A 25,548-nucleotide genomic window follows, 5' to 3' on the forward strand; every position below is an offset into this window, starting at 1 on the left:
GGAAATGAACCATTGGTTGGGGGGAAGTTTCTCAAAAACAAGTGAAATCACATAAAAAGTGTCTGGACCCTTCCACAACATGCTATTTACATAAACAATGTAGGTTGGTTGTAAAAAAGCTATAGCAAGGACCCTACCCCAACGTACAATAAGCATCCAGTGACTGTAAGTCACAAGTTGACCCTACTAAACTAACCCATGTGTCACTTCAGTTTAATAAACTAAACAAGAAACTGATGAACTACAGATATCACAATTCCCCCACGTATTGTCATTTAGTTTATATGAATGACACCAGATGTTTGAGCAATATTTAATTTATTGATTTGATATAAAACACAACAACAACATGATTGCAAATTCATGACTTAAATCAAAAAGCCAAATCACAACATTGATCAGATGTTTTGTCCTGTCGTAGTCTGTAACAAGCAAAGGAAAAGCCCCATACCGTATAGAAGACAGACATTTCAAAGGTACATTTTCTCCCCAGTTTAAAAGAAAAGCAGAGGCTGGATATTCAGACCATGCATTTTTCTATATGTCTTTAAAAGGGCACCATGGCCAACAAAACCATACCAACAGAATTCAGATTCAGAAAGAGAACGCCTCCACTTTAGAGCTCTACACAGACCTCTTTCTCTCTCTCTCCAATGCAGAGATTACAGCAATTCCATAGCATTGAAAGACATCAATGAATTCAGCATTTTTACAATAGATAACTCTTAAATATACATATTTACAAAACAAAACAGGATAAAATAACACTCTCCTGAAATCCACTGTTTTACTCTGTTCACAGCGACCTACAACAAACCATGAATAACAACCAACACACAATTACATCTGAAATTACATGGCGTCAATTTCCAACCAATAAGAGGGCTTGACTGCAAGGAGAGAGGAGGAAATGAGTTTGATCATCCCACACATTTATATCCATATGAAGAAAGATTGAGTGTGTTGATTGAAGAGTCTATTTATCAGATCTCTGTGTATCTAGGTAACAAACCCTGAGATACAGTATCAACTGAGATGAAAGAGGACTGAGACACTGAAGAGAAGCAAAGTATTCAGAGGAATGTGAACTAAATTAAATCAGACTATAATTGACCTCCACATGAGCTTTCTGGCTGGTAGATGGTGCTGGTTGCTGTGTTTTAATGGGACCAATGGAGAGGTTCAAGAGGTTTTTAAAAGACACTCAGTGTGTGTGTGTGTGTGTGTGTGTGTGTGTGTGTGTGTGTGTGTGTGTGTGTGTGTGTGTGTGTGTGTGTGCGTGCGTGCGTGAGTGTGTGTTTGCACGTACATGTATTTGGTGTGTGCCTTGAGACTCCTCTCCAAGTGTTGCGTGGTGATCAGACTGACTCTCTCTCTGCAAAAGCAGACCAAGACACAGTTAGTTGGTGACAGTGGCTGGCTTCAGGGTGATACCAGCAACTGTCTGTGGAGAGGCGTTTACCACACCACCAAGTTACAGGAGGTCTGTGAACAACACTCCCTTTTACATAAGTTGTCTAGGGGACAAAATGGCCACTCCCTGAATGTAGATAGGTGTATACCACACCTATGGGTCCCCCTCTCATTCAGGCTGGGGGCTAGGGGTTGAGCCCCAGGAGAAGATGCTAGCCAGCCTGAAGCCTGAGTCCCTGCGATTGGGATCGGGGAGGGTCAAGGTCTCTGGGGCTGACTTCTTCCTGGGTCGGTCCTTGGGCACGGAGAGGTACTCTGGAGGCTCCGTGGAGAGGGGGGTGGAGGGGGCGCTGGAGGGCCCGTTGCGGGCCACTGAGGCCAAGGGGGTCTCGGTGATGGAGATGGATGGGGGGAAGGGGCCGATCTTACGGTTGGTGGCCTCCTGGGTGGCCCGCTCGTACTCTCTCACCTCGTCCATGGTCATTTCTTCAGGGGGGAGAGAGAGGGATATATTTCAACCCCATGACATCTACTGTATGTCTTAGCATTGTAGTGTAATAACACAATTACATTATACAGTAAATACGTATCTGACTTCACCTGTTGCATTTAAAAGAGCTTCCATTTCAAAGGCTCTTGGAGATGAATACAAGCAATACATGAAAGGATGTTCCCTGCTCTGAACACAAATCTGAATTCATAATCAGTTGTGTGTGTTCCAAAGGAGACAGTAACACAGTCATCATCCTCGCTCACAAGTGTGTGTGTGTGTGTGTGTGTACGTGTGTGAGTGTGTCAAATAAAATAAAATTCATCACATGCTTTGTAAAAAACATGTGTAGACTAACAGTGAAATGCTAACAGTGACTTGCTCACTTGTGTGTGTGTGTGTGTATGTGTGTGTGTGTGTGTGTGTGTGTGTGTGTGTGTTTGGGTCCGTACACGTGTTCTGTGCTGTTCCGGTAGGACAAACAAAGCATGAAATTTGATTCAGTCAATGACAGTGCATGAACGTTTGAGTGCGTTTGAATGGATGACATGAAATGAGTCAGAGAGGAAGAGGGAGATGAGTCACCAGCAGATAGAGGAACAGTGAAGGAAGAGTGAAGACATACGGCTGGCTGTCACAAGGCTCTCTACCATGTCCAGTGATGGTGGTGGGTGGCAGGTGAGTTTATGCTGTGTTATGCTGTGGTTGTTGGACATGGCCAACTCTAATGTACGTGTTTCTGGTACTCCTGCACATCATCCCAAGTTATATCTGTGGAGATGTTCCAGACCACCACCACGCCACCTGTTAGCTAGCTAGGGCACTTGGTGCAGGAGGAGGTCTTATGGGAAGGGTCGGCAAGAGGTCAGGTGGTCACAACCATAAAGAGCTGAGGAAGTCGGCGTAGTCTGCGGGTAGTTAACCATTAGTGACAAACACTTGCACTTTCAATTGAGATTCTCATTTGAGAAGTATTTAAATCAAAGACTTTACCTGGCTCTGGGAAAGCAGCCCCTTGGTGAGATAGAGTACGTACTGGGCAGGTATGGATATAGGTTAAAGGCCCAATGCAGACATTTTTTTATCTTAATATCAAATCATTTTGGGGGAACAATTAAGTACCTTACTGTGATTGATTTCAATTAAAATGGTAAAATAGAAACAAACATTGTATCTTAGCAAAGAACAATTTCTCAAGCAATAATGTTTATAGGACTGTCTGGGAGTGGTCTGAGATGGGAGAAAAAACAGCTGTTATTGGCAGAGAGGTTTGGAACTCTTTCTTATCAGTCTATGAACTAATTTACCACCTGGTGATGTCACCAGGCAGGCCAAAACTCCATCCCATCAAAACAGGCTGACATTTTAGATAGCTCCAACACTAAAAGGGAATTATCATAATGTTCAGAATTTATCAGTATTATTTCAACCTCATACACTCTTGGAAAAAAAGATGCTATATAAAACCTTACAGGGTTCTTCGGCTGTCCCCATAGGAGAACCCTTTGAAGAACACTTTTTGGTTGCAAGTAAAACTCTTTTGGTTCCTTTCTACATGTAAACAAAAATGGTTCTATCTAGAACCAAAACAGGTTGTACCTGGAACCAAAAAAGGTTCTCCTATGGGGACAACTGAAGAACCCTTTTGGAACCCTTTTTTTGTAAGAGTGTAGTGTGGAAATAAATATAAAACACAGAAAATCACATTTTTGACTGCACTGGGCCTTTAATGTGAAGTGGAGCAGCGCATTAGTGGGTGGACACAGGGTGGTTTGATATAGTGGTGGTTTATGGTATAAGATACACGCTCTCAGGAATATTATTTGACAAGCCTTAGTAATGTAGGCTGTGGAAAACCACAATGCAAGGATGGAGGGAAGGACCACTGCTGGACAACAGGGCCGTGTTCGTTTAGGGCACACAACGTTTGAAAATGTTTTGCAACAGAAAATCAAAACTTGTTTTTCTTATTGAACAGGTAGTCCCTCTGATTCAGTTGATTTTCTTCTGTTTGGTGCTAAATTAATATGACCCAGATGATATACAGCCCACAGGAGGTTGGTGCCACCTTAATTGGGGAGGACAGGCTTGTGGTAATGACTGGAGTAGAATTGGTGGTATTGTATCAAATGTGTTTGATGCATTCCATTCATTCCGTTCCAGCCACTATTATGAGCCGTCCTCCCCTCAGTGGCCTCCAGTGATACAGCCACTTTCACTGACTCTCCCACAGCTCTTGGAGGAAGGGGAACAATGCAATCTAGATTGACCTAAGGCTATAGTGTATCTACTGTGCTAATTATGTACTGTATACTAGTTCATGTTGTATGTGAATAGGGATAAAGAGCAGAGGCTCTGTGGTCTTAAATGTTCCTCTATCGTTAAAGCCAGGCTCCGTAAGTCCCAAATAAAATAGCTACTGACTCTTGGCATACTGTCACGTTCTCTCATCTTATGACCCATACAGTAGTCAAGTGCTCTCTGTACCTGTGTGCAGACTCTCTGAATCATTATCTTGCAGTGGATACATCTCAAGTGGGAGCTTCTCTGATGAAGGTCAGCGAGAAAGCGTATTGGTTGTGAGAAATGGGCTTTATATATATATTTTTATGAACCTTTATTTAACTAGGCAAGTCAGTTAAGAACAAATTCTTATTTACATTGACGGGACTGGGACTGGGGCCTGGGATTAAAAATAACATTTATAAATACTGAATCAATCAATAATGAATCATTATTGTTATAATTAAGAATGTTTATGTTCCTTCTCCATGAGAATCGTGATGCGTCAGCTTTTCACAAACAAGTTAAGTACATAATTCAAAATGTACAAAAGAGTGGTCTGGCCTATCAATTGTATTTTTTCCTAAAATAAAAGGCTGCTAACAAATGTAACAACAGGGTGAGAAGTGTAGTTTCAGTCAAATCTGCATTCAAATACCGTTAGAAATTATTTGAAATAGTGAAGCTGTGGTTGATTGAGCTGGCCTGTTGCATTGGAACTAATAAAACAGTATTGGAAATACAAACCCCGCCCACCTGGCCCTCCAGGCAGGTTAAAGCAACCGCTTAAGCTATTTGAAACACTGTAGTGTTGAACTCAGGTCTTGTTGCAGTGTACCTTGTGTTTGACCATCCTGGCCACACAGATCCATTTTATAAGCCGTTTGCTCATGTTGAAACAGTGAAGTAAATCAATGAAACACTGAAGACAAGAAATTCTCAGACTAAAAACCTCATACAAAATAATGGTTATTAACACAAATCAATGCTTGTATAGATGAGTTACTGACATTTTGAGATAGCTTTCAGGAAACAGACAAATGAACACAAACTCAAATATACAGATAATAGATAGTAGCAGTGCTTTGTGCCATGGCCCAGGTCCTACATTAGGCAGAGTGAAGATCATGGTCACATAGAAGTAGATAGTGGTTATGCGCCAGAGGCTGGTCTAGCAGGTAACTGGGCCACTGCAGCACATACACGTCACCCCTCAGTGTGGGTAAGAATCCTGGCCCCAGCACTAGTCTGCATCTCCCTCCCTCTCCATCTTCTTACTCACTAAAATACAAATACTATGAAATATACATTTAAAAAATGTAATAATAATAATAATATATACATACACACAGTATAAACAAGCTAGCTCACATCTGAGCGTACATGTCAACTAACTGGGACAGAGACAAGATGCAAACTCACCAATCCACTCATCCACCCAGGCAAAGGCTTGTCTGTGTCCTAGGAGCAGGACGTCACGGATAACCTGAGGATGGAGAGAGAAGGACAAGGAAGGTAAAGAGGGAGAGTGAGAAAGAGAGGGAGTGAGTGAGTGAGTGAGTGAGTGAGTGAGTGAGGGAGTGAGTGAGTGAGTGAGTGAGTGAGTGAGTGAGTGAGTGAGTGAGGGAGGGAGGGAGGGAGGGAGGGAGGGAGGGAGGGAGGGAGGGAGGGAGGGAGGGAGGGAGGGAGGGAGGGAGGGAGGGAGGGAGGGAGGGAGGGAGGGAGGGAGGGAGGGAGGGAGGGAGGGAGGGAGGGAGGGAGGGAGGGAGGGAGGGAGGGAGGGAGAAAGAAGGGTGGACAGGAAAGGAGGTTAGAAGACTTAGTGAGAGGACAGGTGAGTCAGAGAGGAAAGGAAGCTAAAAGACTTAGTGAGAGGACAGGTGAGTCAGAGAGGAAAGGAAGTTAGAAGACTTAGTGAGTCAGAGAGGAAAGGAGGTTAGAAGACTTAGTGGGTCAGAGAGGAAAGGAGGTTAGAAGACTTAGTGAGAGGACAGGTGAGTCAGAGAGGAAAGGAAGTTAGAAGACTTAGTGAGAGGACAGGTGCATCAGAGAGGAAAGGAAGCTAGAAGACTTAGTGAGAGGACAGGTGAGTCAGAGAGGAAAGGAAGGTAGAAGACTTAGTGAGAGGACAGATGAGTCAGAGAGGAAAGGAAGCTAGAAGACTTAGTGAGAGGACAGGTGAGTCAGAGAGGAAAGGAAGTTAGAAGACTTAGTGAGTCAGAGAGGAAAGGAGGTTAGAAGACTTAGTGAGTCAGAGAGGAAAGGAGGTTAGAAGACTTAGTGAGAGGACAGGTGAGTCAGAGAGGAAAGGAAGCTAGAAGACTTAGTGAGAGGACAGGTGCGTCAGAGAGGAAAGGAAGGTAGAAGACTTAGTGAGAGGACAGATGAGTCAGAGAGGAAAGGAAGCTAGAAGACTTAGTGAGTCAGAGAGGAAAATAAGCTAGAAGACTTAGTGAGAGGACAGGTGAGTCAGAGAGGAAAGGAAGCTAGAAGACTTAGTGAGTCAGAGAGGATGAGTCAGAGAGGAAAGGAAGCTAGAAGACTTAGTGAGTCAGAGAGGATGAGTCAGAGAGGAAAGGAGGTTAGAAGATTTAGTGAGTGAGAGAGGATGAGTCAGAGAGGAAAGGAGGTTAGAAGACTTAGTGAGTCAGAGAGGATGAGTCAGAGAGGAAAGGAGGTTAGAAGACTTAGTGAGTCAGAGAGGATGAGTCAGAGAGGAAAGGAGGTTAGAAGACTTAGTGAGTCAGAGAGGATGAGTCAGAGAGGAAAGGAGGTTAGAAGACTTAGTGAGTCAGAGAGGATGAGTCAGAGAGGAAAGGAGGTTAGAAGACTTAGTGAGTCAGAGAGGATGAGTCAGAGAGGATGAACTTTAAGAGTTGTTCTCTGTCTTTCTTCCACCAGTTAATGTTAGCCATGTGTGTCCCTGTATGAGTAATGCTGTGTGTGTGATGTTAGGGAAAGAGACCCTTAGGCAAGGAGAGGGACAGCTCAGAGGGGGAACAGGGGTATAGGTAGGGGTGGAGGGGGCTAAATTGAATTGTGTGTGTGAATACAGAAATGGTGGGTGGACATAACTGGACTGACCTTGTGTACAAACTGCTCCACCCGTGTCTGAAGACCCCACACCTCGAACTTGACTGTCACCAGTTTGTAGGAGCACATGATGGGTTCCTGGTTGTCGATCCAGCCCTCCTGCAGAACACCCCGGTCTGTCTTCTCTGATTTAAAGTACCGCAAGTCCTACAGGGAACCATGGAAACACAGTATGGACAGTATTAAAGCTACAGACCGGGATTGGTACATCCAATGTTGGACATCTTTTGACATAGTGACATTGAAGAATATAACTTTCACATACCTCATGGGCTTAGTGCCACTGTCTCACCTCATTGTTTTGTCTCTATACAGGAATGCAATTCAATTCCTGACCCAATGAGTTTTGCAGTAAACATCCTGACAAGTATGAATGAACCATGTTTCTTTGTCCAGCAGTCCAGCAGAATGGATGGTAGGTACCAGGTGGGTACAAGTCTCATGGAGAGCTCAGCCTGGAGCAGCCCGCTGGGGCGGGTTCTCATTACAAACAGTACCCATTACGCATGAATTAATCGCACTTCCCTGGGGACTCATTATACTGTAATGCTCATTAGCAAGGTCAGGTGTCTCGGTGTTGGGATGGTGAGAAGGGATGCGTCTCACACGCATGCACACAGAAAGACACACACACATAGAAACACGCACACACACAGAAACACACACACACACGAGAAAACTGGAGGCACTTTACGTGATTGCAGATGAGACGCGTTATAACGTTTGGTTAGGTTGGGTCAGAGGTGAGTGTGTGTGTGTGTGTGGAGGGGGGTGGGGTGGGGTGTATAAGCTATGTTATGTGCACAGTCTGCTTTTCAGGTGCTTCTTGATCATGTGACCTTACCAGGAGAGAACTCTGGGACTAGATGGTATACAGTTACGAACAGAATTGACTTTATGTAGCAGGTTAGGAGAACTTATGCAGCAGGATAGGATAATTAACCTAGCAGGTTGTCATCATGAGAAAGGAAAATTATGTGGATATATTGAAGCAACATCTCAAGACATCAGTCAAGAAGTTAAAGCTTGGTTGCAAATGGGTCTTCCAAATGGACAATGACCCCAAGTATACTTACAAAGTTGTGGCAAAATGGCTTAAGGACAACAAAGTCAAGGTATTGGAGTGGCCATCACAAAGCCCTGAACTCAATCCTATATAAAATGTGTGAGCAGAACTGAAAAAGCGTGTGTGGGCAAGAAGGCCTACAAACCTGACTCAGTTACACCAGCCCTGTCAGGAGGAATGGGCCAAAATTCACCCAACTTATTGTGGGAAGCTTGTGGAAGGATGCCTGAAACGTTTGACCCAAGTTAAACAATTTAAAGGCAATGCTACCAAATACTAATGGAGTGTATGTAAACTTCTGACCCACTGGGAATGTGATGAAATAAATCATTCTCTCTACTATTATTCTGACATTTCACATTCTTAAAATAAAATGATGATCCTATCTGACGTAAGAAAGGGAATTTTTATTAGGATTAAATGTCATTGTGAAAAACTGAGTTTAAATGTATTTGGCTAAGGTGTATGTAAACTACCGACTTCAACTGTATATCATTGTTCTGGTATAATGTGAATTTGGGTTGCAAAATTCCAGCAACTTTCCCAAAATTCCCAGGTTTCTGTAAATCCTGGTTGGAATATTCCAATTTATTTGTTTATTCCCTCCTGATTCCAGGAATATTCCAACCAGGATTTCTGGAAAATATGAGAATTTGTGGAAATTTACCAGAATTGTGCAGCCCTAGCTTAATGTAATAGTATGACCATCTGTCAAAATCATCTCTTTGTACTTACATTTGAACAATGACAAGTGAAACGTTACTGCAGTTGGCAACATATAAGACTAAGTCTCTGCTCTCCTGAACACAGCAGGTATCAGGGATCTAAAAATGGCTCAGATCAAATCAAATATACTTAAATAGGCTGGTTGACATTGTATTGTATTCCAGGAAAAAGCATCTGGTGGCTAGGGCATCAATCCCCGTCCTTTGGTCAAACATAAAAGACAGATCCATTGCTGTCCCCCTGACTCTAATAACAGACATGGTATTAGAGCCCCCCCCCCCTACACACACACACGTATGGAGAGGCAGATAGCCAGTTGGTGATCAGAGGAGTGAGAAGCTTTAAGAGGCTGTTTGAGGAAGATAACGCCGTGTATTCCTCCATTCCTCCACCCCCTTCCCTCCATCCATCCCTACATCAAACCTCCCTGAGGCCTATGAAGAGAAAAGAATGGAACGTGTAGGAGAGCAGGGACACAGCAGTGAACATGGTTAATGGCAGCCAAGACCAGCTAGAGGTCTCTCTCTCTGATGAAACTAGCAGCTAGCTGACCCTCAGGGCTGAGAGGGGAGATATGACCAGCTAGAGGTCTCTCTCTGATAAAACTAGCAGCTAGCTGACCCTCAGGGCTGAGAGGGGAGATATGACCAGCTAGAGGTCTCTCTCTCTGATGAAACTATCAGCTAGCTGACCATCAGGGCTGAGAGGGGAGATATGACCAGCTAGAGGTCTCTCTCTGATAAAACTAGCAGCTAGCTGACCCTCAGGGCTGAGAGGGGAGATATGACCAGCTAGAGGTCTCTCTCTCTGATGAAACTAGCAGCTAGCTGACCCTCAGGGCTGAGAGGGGAGATATGACCAGCTAGAGGTCTCTCTCTCTGATGAAACTAGCAGCTAGCTGACCCTCAGGGCTGAGAGGGGAGATATGACCAGCTAGAGGTCTCTCTCTGATAAAACTAGCAGCTAGCTGACCCTCAGGGCTGAGAGGGGAGATATGACCAGCTAGAGGTCTCTCTCTGATGAAACTATCAGCTAGCTGACCATCAGGGCTGAGAGGAGAAATGAGCAAATGAGATATGAGAGAAATGGGGATTTGTATACACTCTTAGAAAAAAGGGTTCCAAAAGGGTTTTCGGCTGTCCCCATAGAAAACCCCTTTTTGGTTCCAGGTAGAAGGGTTCAACCTAGAACCAAAGTAGTTCTATCTGGAACCAAAAAAAGGGTTCTTCAAAGGGTTCTCCTATGGGGTCAGCCAAAGAACCCGTTTAGGTTCTAGATAGTGCAGTTTTTCTAAGACTGTATTATCTTAGATATTTTGTTATCAGACTCTTACACTTTTTCTGACTTTGTGAAACGACCAGGTTGCTAGCACCCAGAGCTCACCCCCCCACTCCTCCCAAAAAGTACACTTCCACACTTTCTAACATGGGTTTAACAATGGTAGAAACTCATGCCAGCCAATGCTTACACCAATCATATGGTTTTAAATCCATGCCGGTGAGTGTACAAGTACACACTTGTACTGGAAAACGATGGAGAATTGTGACTGTCGAAGTCCACTGCTGCTGAAACAGTGACTTGGGATTCCTAACCCTTGACTTCTAACCTTTGACCTCCTCACCTCAGACTCCTTGTAGTAGCGATCTGGGATCTCGTCGTAGGCGATATCCACTAAGCACACCTCTATCTCCTCCTCCCCTTTGGGCTCGCTGTCAAAGATCTGAGGGATAGAGAAAAAGAGATGGGCATGTCATTCTAGAGAGAGAGAGAGAGAGAGAGAAAGAGAGAGAACATAATCAACTGTTCTCCATGATGAGGACGTTGTATTTCAGCCACACCTTATCTATGTAGATGTATATCAGTGATCTTAGGAGTGAAGCTTAATCAACGGTCATTCCCACAGCAGCCACTAGGTGGAGCTCTGATGTTTGGATAAGTTGAGCGAGCGAACATTTCATGATACTGATCGGCCAGAGCTGCCAATCATATAGAGAATCACATTGTTTGAAGGGGGAAAGCGAGGCTTTTAACAGTTATGAATGCTTTACTCCTTTCCCCATTAAAGCCATTAGACCTCGTCAGGTGACAGGTGCTTTCGCCCGGAGGATACATTTAGCTCATTTAGCAGGGAGAAAGAAACAGGAGAGACAGAGGCAGAGCTGGTGCAGTAATAACCTCCTTGAAATAGTTGAATAATCCAGACAAAAATCCATCCATTACTGACATCAATGTATATTCATCTACCAACCTTTGCATGATAAGTAGACTGAGAGGATGAAAAACTGAACTGAATAATGATGTCTTTGAGAGTAGAGGAAGTAAGCCTTGGGAAATTGAGGTATTGATGGGATGAATTTAAAATTCAGCAAATACATACTTTAGTCTCAGGAATGAAGTCAGGGTCGTGTTCGTTTTGCACCAAACACAAGAAAATCAGCTGAAACAGGGAGGGATTACCTGGAAATGTCCAATAAGAAACTTTTCTTTTGTCTATAGCACAACGTTTTGAAAGGGTTTGCGTTATGTCCTAATAAACACGACCCAGGACAGACAAGATCACTTTTATGATATGACATCATGTAAATGTTGTGGAATGGTAATGTGAATGTGTCCCCCACCAGGAAATGAGGATCAGTGGTGACAGGAACAAGAAGCAACAGTCCTTGTTGAACGGACTGGATCAGACATGCAGACAGATACACACAATATCTCCCTATATCTTATTTCCTTTCTATCTTACTCCCCCTTCTCTCAACTCTGGTTGTCTGGATATCAGTCCTTCATACTGTAGGGAATTCAAATATGTAGCCAAGGAGCTGTAGGCAATCATCCCTTTCTCCCTGACATACCAACTCTCACAAAGAGAAGATGCAGCAGGCGAACACGGCTGAAAACAACTGTTGTCTACATCTCAAATGGCACCCTATTGCCTATGCAGTGCAGGGCTCTGGTCAAAAGTAGTGCACTATATAGGGAATAGATTGTCATTTGAGATGCAGATATGGTGTACTAAGGATGTCCTTGACATGTCCTTCAAACCAGAAGAAGGGGGATGAGTTATGAGTAAACCCATTGTGTAACATGAAGCAATGGGCATCTGATAGCAAACCCAACCAAGATAATGCATTATTGAAACTCTCCTAACACAGAGGTATACGATATAAACTCTCCTAACACAGAGGTATACGATATAAACTCTCCTAACACAGAGGTATACGATATAAACTCTCCTAACACAGAGGTATACGATATAAACTCTCCTATCACAGAGGTATACGATATAAACTCTCCTAACACAGAGGTATACGATATAAACTCTCCTAACACAGAGGTATACGATATAAACTCTCCTAACACAGAGGTATACGATATAAACTCTCCTAACACAGAGGTATACGATATAAACTCTCCTAACACAGAGGTATACGATATAAACTCTCCTATCACAGAGGTATACGATATAAACTCTCCTATCACAGAGGTATACGATATAAACTCTCCTAACACAGAGGTATACGATATAAACTCTCCTAACACAGAGGTATACGATATAAACTCTCCTAACACAGAGGTATACGATATAAACTCTCCTAACACAGAGGTATACAATATAAACTCTCCTATCACAGAGGTATACGATATAAACTCTCCTAACACAGAGGTATACGATATAAACTCTCCTATCACAGAGGTATACGATATAAACTCTCCTAACACAGAGGTATACGATATAAACTCTCCTATCACAGAGGTATACGATATAAACTCTCCTAACACAGAGGTATACGATATAAACTCTCCTATCACCCTCTCCTAACTAAGAGGTATACAATATAAACTCTCCTAACACAGAGGTATACAATATAAACTCTCCTATCACCCTCTCCTAACACACAGACCACAGTTATCCATATTTTATTTAACTAGGCAAGTCAGTTAAGAACAAATTCTTATTTACAATGACAGCCTAGGAACAGTGGGTTAACTACCTTGTTTAGGGGCAGAATGACAGATTTTTACCTTGTCAGCTCAGGGATTCGATCTAGCAACCTTTCGGTTACTGGCCCAATGCTCTAACCACTAGGCTACCTGCCGCCCCAACGGATAAACCTATATCCAACTTGATTTGATATGCTCCACATTGAAAGGCTGGAGAAAGAACCACTTCCACTTGACTCGGAGGCCTGGGCCCATATTAATAAAGCCTCTCATAGTTGGAGTGCTGATCTAGGACCAGTTTTGACTTGAACAAGGGGAACCTGATCCTAGATCAGCACTCCTAATAAAGATGCTTTATGAATATGGGCCCTGAAGCCCGCAGACTGAATGGTAATCTCACTGATTTTAGTGAGGGAGAGGCTAGCCAATGAAATAAACGTGCATTCTGATGAGTTGGTTGGGGCATCGTGAATATATTAGACCAGTGTTCTTATTCATCCCAGCATCCCCCTGTTCTGACTCCATCCACTCGTTTAGAAGTGAAAGAAAAAGATGGGACTGAATGTTGTATGTGGCATTCAAGTGCGCACACCATGACCACTCACAGACACACACCATGACCACTCACAGACACACACCATGACCACTCACAGACACACACCATGACCACTCACAGACACACACCATGACCACTCACAGACACACACCATGACCACTCACAGACATACACCATGACCACTCACAGACACACACCATGACCACTCACAGACACACACCATGACCACTCACAGACACACACCATGACCACTCACAGACACACACCATGACCACTCACAGACACACACCATGACCACTCACAGACACACACCATGACCAGTCACAGACACACACCATGACCACTCACAGACACACACCATGACCAGTCACAGACACACACCATGACCAGTCACAGACACACACCATGACCACTCACAGACAAACACCATGACCACTCACAGACACACACCATGACCACTCACAGACACACACCATGACCACTCACAGACACACACCATGACCACTCACAGACACACACCATGACCACTCACAGACACACACCATGACCACTCACAGACACACACCATGACCACTCACAGGCACACACCATGACCACGCACAGACACACACCATGACCACGCACAGACACACACCATGACCATGCACAGACACACACCATGACCACGCACAGACACACACCATGACTACGCACAGACACACACCATGACCACTCACAGACACACACCATGACCATGCACAGACACACACCATGACCATGCACAGACACACACCATGACCACTCACAGACACACACCATGACCATGCACAGACACACACCATGACCGTGCACAGACACACACCATGACCATGCACAGACACACACCATGACCATGCACAGACACACACCATGACCATGCACAGACACACACCATGACCATGCACAGACACACACCATGACCGTGCACAGACACACACCATGACCATGCACAGACACACACCATGACCGTGCACAGACACACACCATGACCATGCACAGACACACACCATGACCATGCACAGACACACACCATGACCATGCACAGACAACCATACTGACATTGTCATTGCTGCCTTTGTTGTCCTCATACTTGGTCTCTATATGAATGGAGAACTTTGGCAGAAAGGAGCACTGGAGAAGAGGAGAGAACAGCAGGAGATTACACACAGAATATAGACACATTAAGACAATATTTTGACTTGTTATGTCCAAAATAGTACCCTAATAGTACCCTATTGCCTATGTAGTGCACTATTGTTGACCAGGACGCACTATGTTGGCCCCATAGTGGGCCAAAACACTACATAGGCTATTGCCCATTTGGGACATAAACTAAATGTGGAGTGGTTAAATCCGAATCATCTCCAACAAGGTGTGGAGCACTTTGACATGGCTAGTCAACTATCACTCATACCTTCCTCCCCATCCCCCCCATGGCTAGTCAACTATCACTCATACTTTCCTCCCCATCCCCCCATGGCTAGTCAACTATCACTCATACCTTCCTCCCCGTCCCCCCATGGCTAGTCAACTATCCCTTATACCTTCCTCCCCATCCCCCCCATGGCTAGTCAACTATCACTCATACCTTCCTCCCCATCCCCCCATGGCTAGTCAACTATCACTCATACCTTCCTCCCCGTCCCCCCCATGGCTAGTCAACTATCACTCATACCTTCCTCCCCATTCCCCCATGGCTAGTCAACTATCACTCATACCTTCCTCCCCGTCCCCCCCATGACTAGTCAACTATCACTCATACCTTCCTCCCTGTCCCCCCATGGCTAGTCAACTATCACTCATACCTTCCTCCCCATCCCCCCATGGCTAGTCAACTATCACTCATACCTTCCTCCCCATCCCCCCATGGCTAGTCAACTATCACTCACACTGCTCTCACCATCCCTCCATGACTAGTCAACTATCACTCACACTACTCTCACCATCCCCCCATGGCTAGTCAACTATCACTCATACCTTCCTCCCCATCCCCCCCATCGCTAGTCAACTATCACTCATACCTTCCTCCCCATCCCCCCATGGCTAGTCAACTATCACTCACACTGCTCTCACCATCCCCCCATGGCTAGTCAACTATCACTCATACCGTCCTCCCCATCCCCCCCATGGCTAGTCAACTATCACTCATACCTTCCTCCCCATCCCCCCCATGGCTAGTCAACTATCACTCATACCTTCCTCCCCATCCCCCCCATGGCTAGTCAACTATCACTCATACCTTCCTCCCCATCCCCCCCATGGCTAGTCAACTATCACTCATACCTTCCTCCCCATCCCCTCATGACTAGTCAACTATTACTCATACCTTCCTCCCCATCCCCCCATGGCTAGTCAACTATCACTCACACTGCTCTCACCATCCCCCCATGGCTAGTCAACTATCACTCATACCTTCCTCCCCATCCCCCCCATGGCTAGTCAACTATCACTCATACCTTCCTCCCCATCCCCCCCATGGCTAGTCAACTATCACTCATACCTTCCTCCCCACCCCCCACCCCCATGGCTAGTCAACTATCACTCATACCTTCCTCCCCATCCCCCCCATGTCTAGTCAACTATCACTCAAACCTTCCTCCCCATCCCCCCCATGGCTAGTCAACTATCACTCATACCTTCCTCCCCATCCCCCCCATGGCTAGTCAACTATCACTCATACCTTCCTCCCCATCCCCTCATGACTAGTCAACTATTACTCATACCTTCCTCCCCATCCCCCCATGGCTAGTCAACTATCACTCACACTGCTCTCACCATCCCCCCATGACTAGTCAACTATCACTCACACTGCTCTCACCATCCCCCCATGGCTAGTCAACTATCACTCATACCTTCCTCCCCATCCCCCCATGGCTAGTCAACTATCACTCATACCTTCCTCCCCATCCCCCCATGGCTAGTCAACTATCACTCACACTGCTCTCACCATCCCCTCATGACTAGTCAACTATCACTTATACCTTCCTCCCCATCCCCCCCATGGCTAGTCAACTATCACTCACACTGCTCTCACCATCCCCTCATGACTAGTCAACTATCACTCACACTGCTCTCACCATCCCCTCATGACTAGTCAACTATCACTCACACTGCTCTCACCATCCCCTCATGACTAGTCAACTATCACTCACACTGCTCTCACCATCCCCTCATGACTAGTCAACTATCACTCACACTGCTCTCACCATCCCCCCATGACTAGTCAACTATCACTCACACTGCTCTCACCATAGGCTTTGATTAGATGAACTCTTTAACACCGCAATTACAATAAAGCTCAATAGATCTCCAGTTACATAACGGTATGAGAGACTGAGTGTGTTTCTGTATGTGTGTGTGTTCATATGCCTCTTTAGAATAGAGAGAATGGGAAGGAATGAATATGTCCACAGCGCAGCAGCATGGGGTGGGGCCCAGGCTATAGGCTTGCTGCAGGAGGTTGTGTGTGTGTGTGTGTGTGTGTGTGTGTGTGTGTGCTTATCTAGAGAGAGGGTGTGTCCTTATCTTCATCTGAACCAACATTATCTTCAGCACATCCATCCCTTTTGTTTCTTTAAATAACATCTCCTGTCCTACAAAACTACACAGCAGGAGACGCCATCAATCCCTCCACTTCAACAGAGCTGTTTGTATACTACACCCAATCTACTGACACAATATCACACAACCAAGAACCCCATGTTGAACATGTTCACTGTAGTCAACTCCTGTTAACGAGCACGTGTTCCATCTCTTCCATTCATTTAGCCTCATTAAAGTGCGCGCACACACACACACACACACACACACACACACACACACACACACACACACACACACACACACACACACACACACACACACACACACACACACACACACACACACACACACACACACACACACACACTCTGGTCAAAAGAAGTGCAGTATATAGGGGAAAGGGTGCCATTTAGGACGCAGACTGAGGTGGTTGAAAATAAATCCTCAATGGCTAAATATAGAACCAGAACAATAGATGAAGCTGTCTGTAAAACTCATTGAAAAATTATAGGCAAACTAAATAATATTCCATATTGAAGTCCCTTTAATGACATTCAAAGCCTAATCATATTGAGCTTGTGCTTTACATAAGAGTCTAAGCTATTAAGTGAACATATGGAATTGTTTTAAGATGGTCATACCAAGGATCATTTAGCTATTAGATTTGGAATTTAAGGACCCACACAGCATTACTGTGGCATTGTATTGCTGCTCTGTACATCTCTGGGGGAACCATTCACTGATTCAAAACAGAGATGGAATTCTACAGGAATACAACATTTCATACTCTTCTGTCTGTCATCAGAGCACAGCTCACCTAACCCTGGACTTCTGGCAGACTGCTCTGCATGTCTACTAGTTTATTTAACTAGACAAGTCAGTTAAGAACAAATTCTTATTTACAATGACTGCCTACCCCGCTCCAGCCTCGGACGACTCTGGGCCAATTGTGCACTGCCCTATAGGACTCCCGATCACGGCCGGTTGTGACACGGCCGGTTGTGACATAGTGTGTGTGTGTGTGTGTGTGTGTGCGTGCGTGTGTGTGTAAGGAACATCAGTGGTATACTCACAGTGTACTCTGCGTCACAGCAGGTGAAGAATCCAGGACCAGAGAGAGATGGAGAGAGAGAGTGAAAGAGGGGAGGGAGTTAAACAAGAGGAGAGAGAGAGATACAGAGAGAGAAACAGAGAGAGAGAGCGAGACAGAGAGAGAGACAGAGAGAGATACAGAGAGAGAGACAGAGAGAGATACAGAGAGAGAAACAGAGAGAGAGACAGAGAGAGATACAGAGAGAGAAACAGAGAGAGAGAGAGAGCGAGAGAGAGAGACAGAGAGAGAGTGAGAGAGACAGAGAGAGAAACAGAGAGAGAAACAGAGAGAGAGAGAGAGAGCGAGAGAGAGAGACAGAGAGAGAGAGAGCGAGAGAGAGAGAGAAAGATGGGAGGGAGGGGGAGAGAGAGAAAGAGAGGGAGAGGGAGAGAGGGAGTGAAAGAGGGGAGGGAGTTTAACAAGAGGAGAGATGGAGAGAGAGAAAAAGAGAGAGAGAGAGGGAGAGAGGGGGTGAAAGAGGGGAGAAGAGAGGGAGAGAGAGCATCATGTGTTAAGAGGACACCTGAGAAGGACAACAAGGAGCAGCAGGAGCTTGTTTTCTTTTAGAGCGCTATAATAATATGATCCTCTCATCATGTTATCATCCATCACTTCCTCCATCCCTCCCAACAAGCTATTGGGATTCTTCTCTCTGAGGAAAGACATATCGTGTGTGTGTTCGTGTGTGTGTGTGTGTGTGTGTGTGTGTGTGTGTGTGTGTGTGTGTGTGTGTGTGTGTGTGTGTGTGTGTGTTCGTGTGTGTGTGTGTGTGTGTGTGTGTGTGTGTGTGTGTGTGTGTGTGTGTGTGTGTGTGTGTGTGTGTGTGTGTGTGTGTGTGTGTGTGTGTGTGTGTGTGTGTGTGTGTGTGTGTGGTAGAGGGATGAAGCGGGGGAATATGTTGGGTCTGAACAGATAGAGAAGGTTGAGAACAGATAGAGAAGGTTGAGAACAGATAGAGCTCTTAGTCAGTCCAGTCCAAACTAGCCAGCCAGAACAAACAGTCCCTGTGCAGAGTACAGTACAGTCCATCACCTATCTATAGACTATTATCACAATGTCTATCAGAGTACAGTCCATCACCTATCTATAGACTATTATCACAATGTCTATCAGAGTACAGTCCATCACCTATCTATAGACTATTATCACAATGTCTATCAGAGTACAGTACAGTCCATGGTTTGAATCCCCTAGCCGGCAAGGTGTAAAAATGTGTCGTTCTTCACCTTGAGCGAGACAGTTAACCCCCAACACCACCTGCTCCCCGGGCGCTGATGACGTGGATGTCGATAAAGGCAGCCCCCGCACCTCTCTGACTCAGAGGGCTTGGATTAAATGTGGAAGACACATTTGGGTTGAATGCATTCAGTTGTACAACTGACCAGGTATCCCCTTTCCTCCTTTCCATTATCAGTCACACTGTGCATTCCTGTACTGCTCTTCTGTGATGGTGGAGGTAGTAGTGTAGAGGTGTTACAGTGTAATGGTCCTAGGAGTGGTTACCTGTGATGGTGGAGGTAGTAGTGTAGAGGTGTTACAGTGTAATAGTCCTAGGAGTGGTTACCTGTGATGGTGTAGGTAGTAGTGTAGCGGTATTACAGTGTAATGGTCCTAGTAGGTTACCTGTGATGGTGTAGGTAGTAGTGTAGAGGTGTTACAGTGTAATGGTCCTAGTAGGTTACCTGTGATGGTGTAGGTAGTAGTGTAGAGGTGTTACAGTGTAATGGTCCTAGTAGGTTACCTGTGATGGTGTAGGTAGTAGTGTAGAGGTGTTACAGTGTAATGGTCCTAGGAGTGGTTACCTGTGATGGTGTAGGTAGTAGTGTAGAGGTGTTACAGTGTAATGGTCCTAGGAGTGGTTACCTGTGATGGTGTAGGTAGTAGTGTAGAGGTGTTACAGTGTAATGGTCCTAGGAGTGGTTACCTGTGATGGTGTAGGTAGTAGTGTAGAGGTGTTACAGTGTAATGGTCCTAGGAGTGGTTACCTGTGATGGTGTAGGGGTAGTAGTTCCAGGCCTTCTCTGTCACATAGAAGATTTTAGGGACCACAGCCCTGGCCCAGCTAGGGAGCTTACTGAAAGAGACAAAAGAAGACAAGTGAGCTGAATGAAATAAGGGAGGAGTAGAGTGAAGAAAAGAGAGAAGCAAGGGAACGAGGGATGAGAAGAGACAAGAAGAGGGGAGAAGTAGAGGTGGAGCACAGTGAGAGAAATAGAACAACAACAAGCAGAAAGGAGAGAAGACATGACATCCATCTGAATCATAGACCTGAACCTTTCCTCCCCTTGCTATCCCTTCCTCACTGTTAGACCCTATACAGTATCTGGCGCCAGCTGTGAGGAGCTGAAAATGGAGACTGCTGGGTGGCCATTGCGGCTCAAAATGCTGTAGATGATGGTGATGTTACTGGGCAACCTGCAGTAAAAGGGAGAGGACGGAGCACAGAGAACACAGACAGGGGTTTTCTCATTCAGAACTAAAGGAACCTCTGTGACCATCATGGTCTGACCTTGTAGCCAATCAGGGAGAACCCATTCAAGAATGTCCTATCTAAACCCTAACCAGAGAACCAGAGCTGGAAGGATGAGCAGCAAAGATGTCTGCTGCTGTGATGCTGAGGTGGATGTTTATATTTTGGCAAAGTTTGGAAAAGCAAAATGCTGAGTTAAAACTGTTAAATACGAGGAGAGAGGACAAGAATCCTATGAGAACAAATGAAATTGACAGTGAGATTTTGAGCCCTTGGGTGGAGGCATAAACTTTATTAGAGGCATAAAGTATATTTTATCCCAATTCCATCCGGACACTACATTTGTGTGGATGAATCGAAGCAGAAAGCCGCAACAGCAAAAGCCAACAGGTACAGCCCAAACGGCTGTGTATGAGGGACACAGACCCATAAATATTGTGGGTGTCACGGGTGGGGTAGTTTACTGCAGTCAATATCATACATTGGAGAAGTGCAGACTGCAGCACCAGGCCAGCCATAAAGTTGCAAATAGCTCTGTCAACAGAAGGTGGGCGGCTGCCATTTTAAACAGCCAAATGCCACTGGGGGAGGATTCCCACTCAAAATGCTAAATTTACTGAGTAATGTTGGAGCACAACCCTCCCTCCCTCGGCCTTATTGATTAGATGGCTGAATCATATGAGGATGGGGGCACCTTAATTGTGGAGGACGGGCTGGTGGAACGGTATCAAATACATAAAACACATTGTTTCCATGTGTTTGGTGCCATTCCATGCGCTCCGTTACGGCCAATATTATGTTCCGTCCTCCCCTCAGCAGCCTCCTGTGGACTGAATATTGTGTTCATGTTGGTCCCAGTCTACAGATCCTCCAGTCGCTAATCTCCTGTTAGTTCCACAGAGGACTGACATGCTGTGTTCATTGCACTCTCACTGACGGACCTTTAAATAGCATAGAGGACCACTTTTATGTCCTCACCCCCCCTTTCTGCACATACAAACTCTCACACGCACTTACATACTTGTCTGTCTGTGGTAGCAGGTGGTCTGTGGGTGGGAAGGCAGGTACAGCATCCCAACGTGACTGTTTAAATGATCCACCACTTACACAACACTGATCTCCTCTCCCATCAGAGCTCACACAGGCAGCTACCAGTCTTACTTCTGTCTGAAAACCCCCACTCCTCTCTGTCTTTTCCAGTTCTTTCTCTTTCTGCCTCGCATTTTAAAATCTAAAACCGTCACTCAAATCTCTACAGGGAAGTGAATGGTAACATAATGTGTGCTAAATTAGAACTAAGGTTTTGAAATTACGTTTAAAAACTGGAGTTTCAGAAGTGGGCATCTGTAACCTGTGAACTGGGACCCTGTACCACCCATAGATACCATACATTACTGGTACCACTCATAGATACCATACATTACTGGTACCACCCATAGATACCATACATTACTGGTACCACCCATATATACCATACATTACTGGTACCACCCATAGATACCATACATTACTGGTACCACCCATAGATACCATACATTACTGGTACCACTCATAGATACCATACATTACTGGTACCACCCATTATCATGACCTGCTTCCCAAATGTCACTATATTCCCTATGGTCAAAAGTAATATTGCATTATAAAGGGATTAGGGTGCCATTTAAGATGTCGCCCATCGCTGACCCGGTTTGTACCTATCTGACCCCCTGGAAACCAATCAGAGTGTCTCCTCTCGTCCCAGACATCTAATGAAGTCAGTGAATGGGAGATAGATAACGCTCCATAGGGACCAGACCCATGGAATCAATAGAGAGCAGTTCCTTCCGCCAGACAGGCAGGTCTGCTGTGATCAGAATGAAACAGTCTGGAACACAGTTAGACCTGATGGATTTCCCAGAGCAGCACACTGCAGGGACTTTCTGTGACTGTCCAACAATACTGTCCACTTAGTGCATGAAGAACCCCTTGGGTTGTGACGGTTGCCTGGCTGGTGGAGGATTTGGCTAAATTTGGATGTGGGAGGCTGTTTCCATTGGTGACCGGATCTTGACCATTTTCCAAACTGGAATGAACCCACTCTGCTAAACTGTGTTCCTGGTCACATCTCTGATGATGAGTGAGAGACTCAGTTGATTGACTCTGATCTGTCAGTATTACTACAAGAGAAAGAGAAAGATGTGTGTGTTTGAGATAAAGAGAAAGAACAACACGTTTTAAGAATAAAGAAATAGGGAGGAGTGAGGGAGAGACAAAGACAGAGAAAGAGAGACAGAGGTATACAGTATGCATGTTTGAGTATGAAAGAGCAGGCGGACTTGCTTGTGCATGCAGTGTGTATGTTATCATGTGTCTCTGTGTGTGGAAGTGTGTGACTGATTGGGTCAAATCCAGGGCCAACTCACAGAAAGGGCATTAGTGAAGCAGAACCTGTATTTCAGACTCACCAGTGCGTTTAACAGCAAATTCAATTGTGATCTAAATCTACATAATGGAGAATCAAATATTCAATTTCACACAGTAATCATGTTCAACAGAGTGTGGAGATGGACTAACAGAGAAAATGGGATTGAAATGACACATGCAATAAAATAGATTGCTCTTCTATGGATAGAACCTGTGAGACCTATAATGTCTTAAAATCTTTATGTCCTCTTATGAGTGTTTTATGGAACCTCCATGTCCATACGGCAGCCAATACTGTGTACAGTATGTTTTATTCCATTCTATTCTGATCTATTCTATTCCATTCTATACTATTCCATTCCATAATGTTCTATTATTTTCCATTCTATTCTATTATGTTACATTCTATTCTATTAAATGACCCATAATGATATGAGGATATCACAATACTATTTACGTTCCTCGGCATACACATCACAGATAAACTGAATTGGTCCACCCACACAGTCAGTGTGGTGAAGAATGTGCAACAGCGCCTCTTCAACCCCAGGAGGCTAAAGAAATTTGGCTTGTAACCTAAAACTTTTACAGATGCACAATTGAGAGCATCCTGTTGGGCTGTAGCACCGCCTAGTACGGCAAATGCACCGCCCACAACCGTAAGGCTCTCCAGAAGATGGTGTGGTCTGCACAACGCATCACCGGGGGCAAACTACCTGCCCTCCAGGACACCTACAGCACCCGATGTCACAGGAAGGCCAAAAAGAGGGCAACAACCACCCGAGCCAGTGCCTGTTCATCCCGCTAGCATCCAGAAGGCGAGGTCAGTACAGGTGCATCAAAGCTGGGACCGAGAGACTGAAAAACTGCTTCCATCTCAAGTCCATCAGACTGTTAAACAGCCATCACTAACACAGAGAGGCTGCTGCCTACATACAGACTCGCAAAATCATGGGCCACTTTAATAAATGGATCACAAGTAACTTTAATAATGTTTACATATCTTACATTACTCATCTCATATGTATATACTGTATTTTATACCATCTATTGCATCTTGCCTATGCCGCTCTGTCATCGCTCATCCATATATATATATATATGTACATATTCTTATTCCATTCCTTTACTTAGATTTGTGTGTATTAGGTAGTTGTTGTGGAATTGTTAGATTACTTGTTAGATATTCCTGCACTGTCGGAACTAGAAGCACGAGCATTTAGCTACTCTCGCAATAACATATGCTAACCATGTGTATGTGACCAATAAAGTTTGATTTGATTTGATTTAGATTATAAAATGGCTGGGCCTGAGTAAAAGTGACTGGGCCTGAGTATAAAAATGACTGGGCCTGAGTAAAAATGACTGGGCCTGAGTAAAAGTGACTGGGCCTGAGTAAAAGTGACTGGGCCTGGATAAAAGTGACTGGGCCTGAGTAAAAATGACTGGGCCTGAGTAAAAGTGACTGGGCCTGAGAAAAGGGACTGGGCCTGAGAAAAATTGACTGGGCCTGAGTAAAAGTGACTGGGCCTGGATAAAAGTGACTGGGCCTGAGTAAAATGACTGGGCCTGAGTAAAAGTGACTGGGCCTGAGTAAAAGTGACTGGGCCTGAGTAAAAATGACTGGGCCTGAGTAAAAGTGACTGGGCCTGAGTAAAAATGACTGGGCCTGAGTAAAAATGACTGGGCCTGAGTAAAAGTGACTGGGCCTGAGTAAAAGTGACTGGGCCTGAGTAAAAATGCCTGGGCCTGGGTAAAAGTGACTGGGCCTGAGTAAAAGTGACTGGGCCTGGATAAAAGTGACTGGGCCTGGATAAAAGTGACTGGGCCTGAGTAAAAATGACTGGCCCTGAGTAAAAGGGACTGGGCCTGAGAAAAGGGACTGGGCCTGAGTAAAATTGACTGGGCCTGAGTAAAAGTGACTGGGCCTGAGTAAAAGTGACTGGGCCTAAGTAAAAATGACTGGGCCTGAGTAAAAGTGACTGGGCCTGAGAAAAAGTGACTGGGCCTGAGTAAAAGTGACTGGGCCTAAGTAAAAATGACTGGGCCTGAGTAAAAGTGACTGGGCCTGAGAAAAATTGACTGGGCCTGAGTAAAAGTGACTGGGCCTGAGTAAAAGTGACTGGGCCTAAGTAAAAATGACTGGGCCTGAGTAAAAGTGACTGGGCCTGAGAAAAAGTGACTGGGCCTGAGTAAAAGTGACTGGGCCTGAGTAAAAGTGACTGGGCCTGAGTAAAAGTGACTGGGCCTGGATAAAAGTGACTGGGCCTGGATAAAAGTGACTGGGCCTGAGTAAAAATGACTGGGCCTGAGTAAAAGTGACTGGGCCTGAGTAAAAGTGACTGGGCCTGAGTAAAAATGCCTGGGCCTGAGTAAAAGTGACTGGGCCTGAGTAAAAGTGACTGGGCCTGGATAAAAGTGACTGGGCCTGGATAAAAGTGACTGGGCCTGA

At 45.0% G+C, this 25,548-nt stretch overlaps 1 protein-coding gene across 2 annotated transcripts in view; it reads right to left on the bottom strand.

Annotated features, from left to right (window-relative positions):
- Nucleotides 1-301: 301 nt before the first annotated feature.
- Nucleotides 302-25,548, bottom strand: part of pitpnc1a (phosphatidylinositol transfer protein cytoplasmic 1a) — a 110,647-nt gene continuing 85,400 nt past the window's right edge. Inside the window, exons 3-9 of one of the 2 annotated variants that reach the window (XM_031814121.1) lie at nucleotides 20,206-20,294; nucleotides 18,201-18,208; nucleotides 14,644-14,715; nucleotides 10,693-10,791; nucleotides 7,271-7,426; nucleotides 5,609-5,672; nucleotides 302-1,899 (exon numbers count right to left, since the gene is read on the bottom strand). In XM_031814121.1, coding sequence (XP_031669981.1) covers nucleotides 1,583-1,899; nucleotides 5,609-5,672; nucleotides 7,271-7,426; nucleotides 10,693-10,791; nucleotides 14,644-14,715; nucleotides 18,201-18,208; nucleotides 20,206-20,294 — 805 coding nt within the window. In that variant the 3' untranslated portion in view covers nucleotides 302-1,582. The remainder of the gene's footprint in view (nucleotides 1,900-5,608; nucleotides 5,673-7,270; nucleotides 7,427-10,692; nucleotides 10,792-14,643; nucleotides 14,716-18,200; nucleotides 18,209-20,205; nucleotides 20,295-25,548) is intronic. The other variant, XM_031814122.1, reaches the window with a different exon arrangement.

This window comes from Oncorhynchus kisutch, unplaced genomic scaffold, assembly GCF_002021735.2.
Source record: "Oncorhynchus kisutch isolate 150728-3 unplaced genomic scaffold, Okis_V2 Okis06b-Okis10b_hom, whole genome shotgun sequence".
Taxonomy (NCBI): Eukaryota; Metazoa; Chordata; class Actinopteri; order Salmoniformes; family Salmonidae; genus Oncorhynchus; species Oncorhynchus kisutch.